This window comes from Dermacentor silvarum, chromosome 2 (assembly GCF_013339745.2).
Source record: "Dermacentor silvarum isolate Dsil-2018 chromosome 2, BIME_Dsil_1.4, whole genome shotgun sequence".
Taxonomy (NCBI): domain Eukaryota; kingdom Metazoa; phylum Arthropoda; class Arachnida; order Ixodida; family Ixodidae; genus Dermacentor; species Dermacentor silvarum.
The window spans coordinates 61,575,657-61,589,841 of record NC_051155.1 but is presented as its reverse complement, the minus strand read 5'-3'; the positions used below and the strand labels follow the sequence as shown (position 1 = coordinate 61,589,841).

The window sequence follows — 14,185 nt, the reverse complement described above, 5'->3', positions numbered from 1 at the left end:
TTGTCCAGGATAAATCCGATGAAAGGTGAACGCCGAGATATTTGTACGATGGGGTAGCCGAAATTATGGTATCATCAATTGAATAGTAAAATACCGAGTTAGTGCGCTTTCTACTAAACGAAATTAGCTTGCATTTTGAGGCGTTAAGGGACATCTGCCAAGTTACGCACCATCTATTGGTTAGGTCAAGGTCATTTTGCAGTTTAGAATGATCGCCGAAACATTTAATATTGCGGTAGATGACGCAGTCGTCAGCGAACAACCTAACGGAGGATGAAAGGTTAGCGGGCAAGTCGTTGATGTATATTAAAAAAATTTATGGACCTAGCACACTGCCTTGGGGGACACCGGACGTGACGTCGCAATGTTAGACGAAATGTTATTGACCACCGTAAATTGTTTACGTGAAGACAGGAAGTTATGAAGCCAAGACAGTGTTAAAGAATCTATACAAAGGGCAGACAACTTGGAGATTAAACGGCAATGAGGTACAGTATCGAACGCCTTAGCGAAATCGAGGAAGAGGCAATCGGTTTGATCGTTAGTGTTCATGTTGAAGTGGAGGTCAGTTGTGAATTCGAATAACTGAGTGTCGCATGCATAGCCTTTTCTGAAGCCATGTTGACTAGGGGAAATAAAGTTATTTGATTCAAGGTGATCGTAGATATGAGAAGCTATAATGTGTTCAAGAAATTTGCAGCATATGCAAGTTAGTGAAATTGGACGATAATTACGGGGTGAGTGTCTGTCACCAGATTTAAGTCGATTCCCTTACCAATTTTCCAATCCACAGGCAGCTCGCCTGATGATAAAGACTGGTTAAATAGAGTATGCAGAAAACGACTGGAAATACCAGTAGTATTCTTGAGTATTTTAGAGTTGATCTTGTCAATGCCAGATGATGTGGAAACTATGACTTGTGATGAGGTTCGCGATACCTTCAGCAGTCAAGCTGATTGGAGCCATGGAAGCGAAGGGTTTATCTGGAACAAATGGCACATTGGAACAGTCTTCCTGTGTGAAAACAAACGCGAAATATGCATTGAAGGCTACCGCAGAATCTTCGTTAGAAAGCGGAGTTTCTTTTGCATCGTGTATTGCAATGGGATCAGAAGACTTACAGGGAGAAATTATTTGTCAGATTTTTTTTTATTATTTATCAGGGGCACGACATCGCACCAGACAAGATGCCTTCATGCTGCTTGATGTTTCAGGCCGCTATCACCTGGACTATCTGGTCATGGCTCATCAATCCAGACCACCTTCCGTCAACGTGCTTGCCGCTGACAATGCCGAATTCGACACATCATGCGTCAGTTCTGGATGGAGCCTGCCCGTCCGTCTGGCAACCCGGATCAAGGACAGCTGCGTTCGAGGCGGCCGGCGCACAGTATAAAAAGCACCCAACAAGCCTACACTTCGGGCACGACATCGCACCAGACAAGATGCCTTCATGCTGCTTGATGCTTCAGGTTAGTTACCTAAACAACGCGGCTTGTGTTAAGAGTAGCAACTGCTGTCTTCTCGCGGTGTCGTGCCCACATGCTCTTGAAGACATATTGAAGCGAACGCATGTTTTTTCAGCTGGCTTTTGTTCTTGCTTGCGTAACCTTTTGCTCTTGATTGCTGGTGATGTCGAGTCAAACCCAGGTCCCATGTCAAAAAGCGAGGCTGACATTTTTGCCGTGGCGCTAGAAACCATCCGAAAGCTTGAGGAAGCACAAGGTTCTTTACTAGAAGAGCTAGAAAGCGTCAGAGAAAAGCAGGAAACCTATGAAAACACTGTTCGAATATTTAATGCTAAAATGGCGACCTTGGAAGCAGCTGTTGCTTCGCGTAGCACAGCAGAGGAAGCCAAAAATAATGAAAATATGTGCGTCTCGGATCAACTGACGGCTATTGCGTCAAGATGTGAGCATGTAGAAAATAGGATGCGGCGCTCGAATCTTCTATTTTTTGGCATAGAAGATGAGTCAGGTGAAGACTGGGCAATGTCCGAACAAAAAATAGGTAAATTCTGCTCGGAACAATTGCAGATGACCGCTAACAGCGTTCAATTTGAGCGCGTTCACCGTTTAGGAAAATATAGCCCAGAAAAGCGAAGGCCAATAATTGCCAAGTTGACCCATTTCAAGGACAAAGCACTCATACTGTCATCGGGGCCTAAACTTAAGGGAACAAATTTTGCGATACGCGAAGATTTCTCGCCTGCAACTCGCAAAGCCAGGGCAAAACTGATAAATTTCGCGAAATCGCAGAAAAAGAAGTATAAGTTGTCAGTTGACAAACTGCGCATCGACTCAAAAACCTATATTTACAATGTGACGACTGATACTGTCATGCAGTTTAATCAATAGCTCATGCGCAGTGAACGTGCGCACATCTTGAAACAGCGAAACCAGTCATCATGTCTTCCCCCTTGTCAATATCATTCACTAATATTCGAAGTATATTATCTAAGTGTGATGAAGCCTCGTCTTTCCTCGAAGACTGTGATCCCAATATCATCGATTTCACTGAAACGTGGCTACACCCAGACATTCTTAATTGCGAAGTTCTTTCAGGCTCCAGCTCATTTAACATATACAGGCGCGATCGCATTCATAGGCGAGGGGGAGGCGTTCTGCTTGGCATTAAGAAATCGCTAACATCATTTGTTATCAATACAGATTCTGATCTGGAAATCATATGGGCGGCCTGCATTACATCTTCCACCAAACTATTGAAAGGCAACTGTTACCGAGCACCGAACTCCGATCACTCCTTCTCAGACAAGCTGCGTGAAAGCATTGCGAGAGCACTTGAGCTCTTCCACGCAGATATCACTTATCTGTTCGGTGACTTCAATTTTCCGCAGATTGACTGGACACTGCTATCATCCCCATGTACTGTTTCATCAGGCCTCATTGATCTTGACTTTAGATTTTAACCTATTTCAAGTAGTTACCCAACCTACCCGCGGTCCGAATATACTAGACCTCATCTTTACAACAGCTCCTGATACAGTCAGTAACATAACTTACTTAGATGGACTGAGCGACGATAAATTACTTCAAATCACCATTAACACTCCGCTTCCTTTCACTGGTGTAACGAGAAAACATATTCGCGACTATAACCGAGCTAATTACGATTGCATTAATGCCGAACTGCAAGTCTTTTAGATAACATCTTGATGCCCCATTTTCATAACAGGTCTGTTGAAAGTAACTGGGTTTTTTTTAGAGACAAGCTCAAAGAATTAGTATCTAAGCACGTACCACTTATCACAATATCTAACGATAAAAATAGCCCGTGGTTTACGAGAAAACATCAGCATATGAGAAAAAAGAAAAGGCGACTGTACGATGCCGCGAAGCGTGAGTGTACGCCAGATGCATGGGTTAATTATAAAAACTACCTGAAATCATACTGTTCTGCCCTTTGTGAAGCCAAAGATAAGTATTTTTCAGAAGACCTGCCCGCACTACTAAAAAATAATCCTAGTAAATTCTGGAAAACGATGGGTCAACGTAGCCTGGGAAACGATATCTCGATACATAATGCTTACAACACCTCATATTCGGATGCTGACATTCCCATTGCTTCAAACACATTTTTAACATCTGTTTTTACCAAAGAAGATAATTCTAGCATCCCTTACGTCAATTATTTTGATTACCACTACATGGCACCTGTCGACGTTACACTTAATGGCATTGTGCACCTGATCAATAACCTTAAAGTGTCTTCGTCCTCCGGTGTCGACGAAATAAATTCAAAAATACTAAAAAATACCACTTCAGTTTCCAGCATCATCCTACTTCACATCTACAAACAGTCATTATCAACAAGTGAACTGCCCACTGATTGGAAAATAGGAAAGGTAGTACCCGTTTTAAAAAGTGGTAATAAACATTCGCACGAAAATTATCGCCCCATCTCACTAACATGCATTTGCTGCAAGATGCTCGAACACATTATCGCATCGCATATCTACGATCACCTAGAATCAAATCATTTCTTCTTCCCAAATCAGCATGGATTTCGAAAAGGCTTCTCCTGTGAGTCACAGTTATTTGAATTCACTACTGACCTTCATTACAACATGAACGATAACTTACAAATAGATTGCATCTTCCTAGACTTTTCTAAAGCATTCGATCGCGTAGCGCATTGCCGACTAATATCAAAACTTTCTGCGCTTAGATTAGATTCGCTAACCTTGTCATGGTTCCGTAACTTTCTTTCTAACCGCCGGCAGTTCACCGTTGTCAATAATTACTTCTCTCCGCTTTCCGATGTTACATCCAGGGTGCCGCAAGGTAGCGTCCTTGGTCCTCTACTATTCTTAATCTACATTAATGACCTGCCAAATAACATATCATCCTGTATACGTATATTTGCTGACGACTGCATTGTTTACCGTTCCATAAAAAGTGCTGATGATCACCAATCCCTCCAAAGTGACCTGGATCGCATTAACAACTGGTGTAAAACATGGCTAATGACTCTTAACATTTCAAAATGTACAATTCTCTCATTTACCCGTAAATCAGTTTGTTCGCTCTTTCATTACAACATCAATAACAACACATTGGCTAGAACCACATGGTATAAATATCTAGGCGTTCACCTCACACAAAATCTTTCCTGGGTCGACCATGTAACTACCATTTCTGCTAATGCTTCTAGATCATTGGGGTATCTTCGTCGCAACCTACAATCCACTACTCCTCACGTACGTAAACAGGCCTACCAAACATTTGTCCGACCCCAGTTAGAGTACGCATCATCCATTTGGTCACCTCACCAAAAATATTTAATACAGAAGTTAGAAGCTATTCAGAACAGGGCTTGTCGTTTTATCACGCGGAATTATAACAACTTGTCCAGTGTAACCCAGCTAAAGCTCGAACTTTCACTCTATCCATTAACATTACGTCGTGACATTGCGCTTTTGTCTCTCTTTCATAAATATGTCACTGGCACTCGATCACCGCTAGCACAATTACAACGTTCCTCTCACTTATCCATGACTTATCCATGATTACACCATGACTTCAGCTACGCCCGTGTCTACGGCACCACTAATGCTTTTAACTACTCGTCACTCCCGCGTGCCATACGACTGTGGAATGATCTTCCAAACAGTATCGCCCTTCAGCGTAATCACAATAAATTTCGCGAGCTTCTGATCAACGATTTCACTGATAATGCTTAGATGGTCCATTTGTTCCCATGTTCCATGCATCCCCCCCCCTTTTTTTTTCAAAGTGATGCTGTTGCATTAGGTTCTGTTTGTTATCCCAACTAGTACCGGTAAACTGCGTAGTCTGTTTCACTACGCTTGATTCGATCTGTCCAACACGCTGTTGAATTTTTGTGTTTATAACTTGCCCATTCATGTGACATACATATCACTAGTTTTTTACTTGGACATTTTTTCTGCTGTTGTTCATTTTGTTCTGCTTGTTCTTACTGGCTTTGATGTTAACTCAATTTGTTCCTACTTGTTCTTACTTTGTATCACCCCCCCTTACACAATGCCTCTGCGAGGCCTGTAAGGTACTTGTAAATAAATAAATAAATAAGTGAGGGTCAGTCTTGTGAATAATATTTCTTTTTGGCTGCTCCTAATGCTTTACAGTACGCTTGTAAGCAGTGCTTGTACTTATCCCAGTAGGACGCGGAATTATTACGTCTCGCAGTATTGTACAAACGTTTCTTTTTATTTCGCAGTGTTCGAAGTTGCTTATTAAACCAAGGGTTGGTTTTGTCGTTCGATATAGAGATTAGCGGCACATACTTATCAACTAACTCTAGTATTTTTTGTTTAAAGAGAATCCAGTTATCATTCACGCTCCGTGAGGCAAACAACGGCAGAAAAAGCTCGTTATAAAAAACTTCTAGTTCGGTGTTGAACCGATCGTAATTACCACGGTTATAATCCCGAATATTTTTAGTCGCTGAACCTGAAAAATCTAAAGGTAGATTAATTTGGAAGTTAAGAAGCCTGTGGTCGCTAAATCCTTCAATGTAAGAAATCGGACCGGTAGTATCTGGTAGTTAGAACCAGGTCCAAAATGTTACTACCACGGGTGCATTGGTTTACAACTTGCGATAAGTTGAAATCAAGAGTTAAATCAAGAAAATCTGATGAGGCGCGACATGTGGAAGATATGGCAGACCAATCAATGAGTGGATAATTAAAATCGCCAAAAATGTATATTACATCCGCTGAAAATAGCATGCTCCTAGAAGTATTCTAGCACAAGACCTGACGCAAGCAGCCCAAGTAATTTCTATAGTAGGGTTAGTATAAAGGGGAAATGATAAGACTGTCTTTTTCACCGCTATTAACACGCCGCCTCCTCTTTTTTCAACACGGTCACACCGATATATGTTATAATAGTCCTTATCTGGGAAGAGTTCATTGGTTGCCCTTAGAAAGCCGTGTAACTCTTAGGGTCAAACTACACGTGAGCTTGCCGGCGCGCGAGAACTCGTGCCCACGCGCCTAGCGTTTGCCGCGCCTCGCGAGGAATGGCCGCTTGAAACTAGAAGACGCGCGCCAGCGAACTCCCACTTAGCCATAGAATTAATACAACCAACTCTAGAGAAAAGCTCCCCATAGCGCCTAAGTATTGAAATCGGGAACGACAAGGGCGTAGCCATGTTGCTACCTTATGCACGCGCGCAGGCGCAGACGACAAGATGCGATTCAGACCGAGCGGCGCAATCAACGCATCCCGAGCCTCCGTCTGTATGTTAGCGCCATCTGCTAAGGCGCCTGCTAACGCAGCCTTTTATACACCGTAAATTTTACATCAGAATTTTCTAAATAGCCATCTGATCTTTCAGAAAAATAAACGGAATGAACTTCAAACGTTGTCCGTGCCTACGTGCTTCGTGTAAGTGCTTGCTTTTGCATAATATTTTGAATATGTTTTAGTGCTACAACAATGAGTCGTAGCAACATGGCGGCGCCTTTGCGATTCCCGCATTTTTCGCCCAGCTTTTCCTCTAGTCCTATAAGAGCGTTGACGGAAAGAGCGACGGCGGCACTGGGGAGGGGGAGACAAATTTCAATGGTGGTGCGAAAGGGCGTTGACGGAATGGGCGACAGTAGCGCTGGGGAGGAGGAGGGAAATGTCAGCGGTGGCTCGGGATGGCGTTGACGGAAAGGCGGCAGCACATTCGCAGCGCGCTCGCGCGCCTTGTATACATCTTCGCGTGGGCTCAGAGCTTCATTCCACATCGTTATGGGTCCAACTATGCTTTCGCCTTCATATTCTTAGAAAGTTCTAGACATCCCCCGTAATTTTTCTGTGAGGCAGCCAGAACACCGATATATGTCTGGAGAAGATATCTGTGTTCGCGCCGCGCTTCGACGGGTACGATCTGTCCCGCACCATCTGCGCATGTGTAGGGCGCGCGGTCGCGAGCTTTCGCACACCGGATTGCGTACGTATAGTTCGGCCTAGTTCGATCCCCACTGCAGTCTCCACAGGGTGGGGATCCAGAAACTGTTTCATTAGCGGCACGCGAGAGCCGAACGCTGAACAGGCAGTCACGCGGCAACGAGCTAACCTTGATTTTTGGCGGAAACTTTTCGGCGCCACTGAGATTGGCGCTGTTCTGTTGTATTTTTTTTTCGTTATATTAGGAAGCGCCTGTATTGCCCAGTGCATTTTCTAAAGCGAATAGCCTTCTTTGGCTCTTTCGCCTACTTTCGAGGTCGGTGGTGGTCGAACTAATTGCACCACTAATACAAAGGGTGCCTTTTCTCTTCTATCCGGTTTGCGGGGCGTGCTCATTGCCGTACGTCAACAGTAAACATATGAGATTTACAAAAAAAAACAAAAGAAAGACGTCTGTACGAACGTTCACTGAAGAGTTCTGGATTTGACATTTGTAGAGGAGCAATAAAGATTTTGTAAAATTTCATTAGAGCTATTGCGGGGATTGTGTGTATATAGGCAATGGGCGACGATGCGAAGCTAGACTTCGGTCGGCTGAAGAAATGCCTTCCTAACATCGCATGTTGACCATAACAGCATTGTGCGTGTAAGCCAATAGTTGGGCCTGCTGGCACGTATACTGTTGCGCGAGAGCTTTTAGGCGTCTGAAAGATTTAGATGCACCGATGGAGTGCTCAGCCCTCCTCGTCTGCCACCATCCTCCCCCCTGTGGCGGATGCAAGAGATGGCTGCGGCACCTCTACAGATGGACTGGTTGACGGTTCTGTTCTCTAGGCAATCACGCAATGAAACAACAAATGGTACCTAAATGTCCTCGTTGGAACTTCAAACGCGTCAATTCATTAATAAAGCGGATAGCTTCCTAAAAGCGATCGGCTGTCTGTCTATCGAGCTATCTATCTCGATTCCTTTCGCCGCGCGTCTATGAAAAATTGAATCATTTAAACTGATTCCGTTGCTGGGAAGAATCCAACCCGCATCACACGGATTCATCCAGCACAGCAGCCAAAATCTCTAGCGCTGCACCGCGAATGCCCACGGGCATCGAGGAAATATTTCCCAGCGTGAGCACGCAGTAGCATCTCACGGATCTCGGAGGCCACACAAAAAGAAAGGAAGGAGGGGAGCTCGCGCGGACGTCACCGGGGCGCCGCCAGACGGCGCAGCGTGTCCAGGGACAAGCGCGAGAGAGGCGCCCGGCTGCACAGTACATGGCTCTTACGTGACGTGTTTCGGCTGTGGCTATATGTTTGTCGCTACAGTGCCCATATGCTAATCGTATCAACATCGACAGTCGTCGAGAGATGGTTTCTACAAGAATTTTTTTTTCTATGCACACACGACGTTTGTCTACTTTGACTGTCACATTTTTCACTATGCAAGACACCTGTAGCGATACGCCAGTATTACTAATTTTCTTGTTTTACATTGCAACGCTGCTTTGGCAAGTAAAGGAATATACTCGGGTTCATTAAATACAGACGTCTGACTGACAACGTCATCTGATCGCGCGGCCTGAGAAGGTTTTCACATGTGATGGAAGGAAGGGCGTGCAGCACAGCTGCATCCTTGTAGTTGTAGCAATGCTACTATGGGAAATTCCGCAGTGGGCTCGTTCGTTCGACATGGTTAACACTGTTGCGCCAAGCGACGAAGGGACCAGACTTGGGCGAGAAAAACAACACACAGCACCTGAGCGCAACATTTTGCGACGCGCGACTCCTTTTGCGTTCAGGTGTCGCGTGTGTTGTTTTGCTCGCCCAAGTCCTGATCCTTCGATGCTTTGCGCGACAGTGTTAATAATGCTACTATGTTCTTTCTACAACAAGTCGCTTTGCAACGATTGTTGCTCGCGTCCTCGAGATCAGCAACAGAATATCATAATCTTTGAGAAAACGCAGCGGGTGAACATCGGTGCGCTTACCTCGCTGATGTTGAGGAAGTAAGGGGTGCCTTGGAATTCTGGAGCGTTGTCGTTGGCATCCGTCACGATTATTCGAACAGGCACAGTGATGCTCTGCACATAAACAGAAAATCGCCAATGTTGATAATACAACTACCTCAATGTATGCATTTCAAGCACATAACATTGTCCGAGTCAATTCATTTGTATAACTTTAAGTTGTTACAAAAAAATGTATTTTTCGACGGCATCCATTGCCGATTTTTATTCTACTCTGGCATCTTTGGACATGCGTCGTGCTAACATAAACTCAAGAACTACTAATACATGGAATATACCACGTTTTCGCACTAATTATAACTTACAAATGTTGTCTTATAACCTGCCCCATGTTCTAAACACGTATAATCATACAATAGGATATAGACCTACACCATGTTTGTAAACAACGGTAGGCGCCGTCGATATATTTTAGGCCCTATAGCGACGTCGCGTAGGCTCCGCCCAACGTTTGGTTCCGCCCACGTTCGCCGCCACCGCTTGCACGCGCGGTTGGCGCATTTTCTTTAATGGGGTGGTGGAGTTAAAAGCACGATTTCATTATGAAGCACACAGTAATGGGGGCGCCTGATTAAGTTTGACTGCGTGAGATTCTTTAATGTGCACCCAGTGCACGTTCTTGCATCTCGCCCCCATCGGGATACGGCCGAACGAGACTCTAGGCCTAGCTCGTTGACCGCCGCAGTCACGGCCGACAGCGCTTGCGACCTGGCCTGCTGCTCATCATTGTGCGCTTATTTTTGACAACACGATTAAGGTGGGCTTAAATGAATCGGTTTTGTCGGTGTCGTTGGTGCGAATAACAAACGAAACGTAGTACTTGCAAGCCAGCCGATCCACCTCGCTGAGACGGCCGGTGCTTCGGTTTCCGTCTGCGAGGCGAAATGCCGTCGGGTCGTTGCTCCGGATGGCGCCAGTGGTTTAGTACTGGGCGCTGCTTTAATTACGAAACACGCGCAAATTCGACATAGCTTTTCTATTAGGAACTATTTTATGTTAAAAGAAAGCTGTAGCCGATTTCTACGTCGCCGTGAGCGGCGATAGAAGCGATCGCCTCAGTGATGGGACCGGCAAGGTGGTACCGGCCCTACGGCGACGCCGCCTGTGTAGGCCCGCGCAATGTGAGCTAGCTGCTGTACGCGGCCGTCCGACCGCTCCGACTCTGTACTAACACTGTACATTTTGTTTCGCACTCGAAATTTAACTGACACGTTTAGGCGCGTTTATGACTTCCACACTGCAATAAACGCAGCTGTGACCCTGCTGCCTGCGTATGTGAACGTGTGACAGGATACTTACACTGCTGGTGGCTCAATTCTTTGAGATGAAAACAAATTCGAATGTGACGTGTTTTGTGGGGCATCTGCTCGCTCGACCTACATTCAAGGCTAATCCTAATCTAGCTTTCCCACAGTGCGGCAAGCAATTATAATGGCACGCTAATAACGATCCTAAGATCGTATATGATCCTAAGATCGTAATGATCCTAAGATCGGCTAATGCATGCCAATCAAAATAAAAGAGAAGCTTAATGGTTACCAAATGTTTTGCGCATAATGGATGATCTGGTATCATAATCCAACTTTCGCTTTTTACCGCGGCGGCCCATTGCTTGCGACGGTTTTCATCAACAGGAAACCTATGAAAACTTTAGTCTCTTGCGTATTTCGACGCAACTCAGCTCATCCACATACTGCGTTTCTTTCATTGTAAAATCGTAGAATAAATACCTCACAGATGGAACCGCACAACCACCCGCGAAACCCAGCGGCTGCTGTGGTAGGCGCGACACGGGCGGCGGCTCGGCGGCGGAGTGCCTACCAAGCGAAACTAAACTCCGACGACAGCGCCACCGCATTTTCGTGACGTAGCGCCGTGGTGTAGGTCTATACCAAAGCTGAACTGCGGAAATATTTTGTTGAAATGTGATTTTATGTCCTCGCTTGTAGATGCCGCATGTCTTGCTTGATAATTACTATTATTATTTCTGAACGTATGTATGACCATTTCAGCGTTTCGATTTTCGATTTTATTGTTTGAATTTTGTGCAAAGATTATTAGACTCTCTAGGCATAAATGGTGAATTTTCTGTTTATTGAATGTGACTATTGTATGTGTGTTTGTTGAAGATTTCCTGTACCGCTTGTGTGCTACTGCTTGTAGGGGTTTTCTGGACACAGTCAAGCTACGCATGCAGCTTTTTGCCAGAAAACCCTCCATGTTGAACCTGGAAAATAAACCAATACTTATACTTATACTTATAAAATAAGTACAGTGATGACAAATTTAATTATACTGCGAATGCCTCTAATGCCCTTCAGAGCATGTTCGTTTAACGTTCGCTTAATCAGTTCATACAACACGCCAGAGTGATACCGTCAAAGAGTGCCGCTGAAAACAAAGATAGCCGACTACGAAGAGACACAACTACGAGACAAAATACCACAATTACCGAACCCCATTATTGCAATCATCATTGTTGGCCTACTGCACACACCGAGTGACCGAAGTTGTCTACTACCCTGAGACACAAGCTTGTGATGCCGCCGTGGGCGTTCTGTTGTCACGACTCCTGGTTCATCATCCAACTTTAATCATGCCGTCGTTATCATGCCATACAGTTGCCGTCATTCCACTTTGGCCGCGTTATCTTCGTGCGATCGTCATCATTTCATAAACGTCATGCAATGGTCATTATGCCGTCGTCGACATAATGTCTTCTTCGTTCCATCGACGTCATTCCTTCTTCATTCCATCGTCGTCATAGATTCGTCATCATGCATTTGTTATCATACCATCATTACGTGCCGTTATGGTCGTTCTATCCGTCGTCGTCATTCTAGCTTCGTCTTTGGATTCTCGCCAGACCGTTGTCCTCATGCCTTCGTCGTCATAGAGTCATCGTCATCCCATTGACGAATATACAGGGTTTTACTCTGACCTATCTTTCGCTCAAGGAAATTCGCAGGTATACTTTAAATGAAAACTTTCCATTCTGCTTAATGTCAATGTGCTATGAACCCGTATGAAACAGTTCAAGCCGCTTAGAACATTGATATTTCTGCTCCGGAGGCGAACCTGAACCGAAACGGTAAATATTCATGTTTAAAGCTGGACCTGAACCAAACCAATGAGTTCTTCTCCAAATAAGTAACCAACTGCAGGTTGGTGACCGACCTTGCAAGTAAGCCTGTGCTCTGACACAAGCTATAACGCTTTTGGCACGTTTTCTTAATTTACGGGTAACATTCGTGCCCTGCGAAGCAAGCCACAAGGTTTTATTATCCCCGATGATTGTTCAGGATATATCAAAGTTCGGTCTCATGTTGCATACTCAGCGTATGCGCGTTATATCATATGATGAGTTTTCACGCTTTTCCTGACCGTGTAAATTTTCAACAATCGTGGAGATTGCAGAAACGGAATAGAAAACTTTGGAATAGCTTTGAGTTATATCGCCCACACTTCGACCAAAACAATAGCGCCGGTGCTTATCTCGCCTGTAATTGGCGTGCGCGTGCAGCTGTGGTCAAAGGAATGATAGCAGCCACGACCATTTAAGACATTTAGCGGTTTAAGACATTTAAGACGTACCAACTCAGTTTGCTGTGCTTCGGGGAGTTGCTGATAAGTTTGGCTTCACACCAGCAAGCTCGTCGCAAACGAAGCCCGATTCCGTACTAAATTACGCACTGTCGCTTACTCACAGATGCATGACTAATTCTGATGCAATAATGAAACTTAGATCCGTATAACGGCAGAGTATAATTCATAGGGAGATTGAGATTTTGCGTACACCAAGCGCTACGCCCGGCTTGCGTTCTATTGTACTCCTTTAGGGTTCTTTTGTACGGCCGATTGTTTGTGTCCCCTAACTGTGCATGCGCAAAATCTAAAGCACCCTAGTAATTGAAACGCTAAACGCAAAACGGAAATGGTCATCATGTGCAAACAACTCGGCGAGGAAGGTGAAGGCTCAAGCCCCGGAAAAGAACAATCGTCGAACCAAGACATAAAAAAATCCTGCAAGCTAGAAACTTCAGTGTCCCGCCGAGCAGCCAGATAGCCAGCGAGTGTCTATTCATTAGTCGGAGCACGCACTGCAACGACTCGCTCGCTCTGTTTTCCGCATAAGCGTCAGAGGTCAGAGGGCAAGCCGCGTCGAAAATAATTGCCTCGACGCCGCAGACGACGTCAAAAGAAGGACAGAAAAACTTGAAACGCGGCGTGAGGGTCACAGGGCGTCGGAGCGCGAGAAGCAGCGGCGCGTGGAGGGAGAACAGCCCAGAGGGCCATGCAGATTTGTGGACGGCGCAGGACACGTCCGTGCGAAAGGGCAGCACGAGTGCGTGCGGTTTCGTGTTTCTTTTACTTTCGATGGGACTGAGGCACTCAAATGCACCCCCTCATTATAATATCAAGTCGCTGTCTTGCACAGCACGTAAAGCCTCGCACTCGGCTCTAGAGTATTAAGAGAGGGCTCGACGAACACAAAGTTGAATCACAAGAAAACTGAAAGCCAGCCATGTTTACCGCCACCAATCAAACTGACCCACGGTGGCACCACCGCGTAAATTTCAAGGCTAGACAGGCACGTCCTCGCAGTCGTTACTGTCCACGTCACTCCTTGAGTTTCAGTTGTTTACGCTTGAAAATATTTAAAGAAAAGTTAGGCGTTGCAATTCGTAAATTGTAAGCAGCTGTGCTGTAAGCAACTGCCTCTCGCATGGTAAAGTTCTGCGCCAACTTACAATATTTT

General features: G+C 45.1%; 1 protein-coding gene across 1 annotated transcript in view; it reads right to left on the bottom strand.

Annotated features, from left to right (window-relative positions):
* LOC119440075 (protocadherin-16-like) overlaps positions 1 to 14,185 on the bottom strand; it is a 162,832-nt gene that overhangs the window by 33,215 nt on the left and 115,432 nt on the right. The window contains exon 4 of the mRNA XM_037705017.2: positions 9,388 to 9,480. Within this exon, the coding sequence (XP_037560945.1) occupies positions 9,388 to 9,480 (93 nt within the window). The remainder of the gene's footprint in view (positions 1 to 9,387; positions 9,481 to 14,185) is intronic.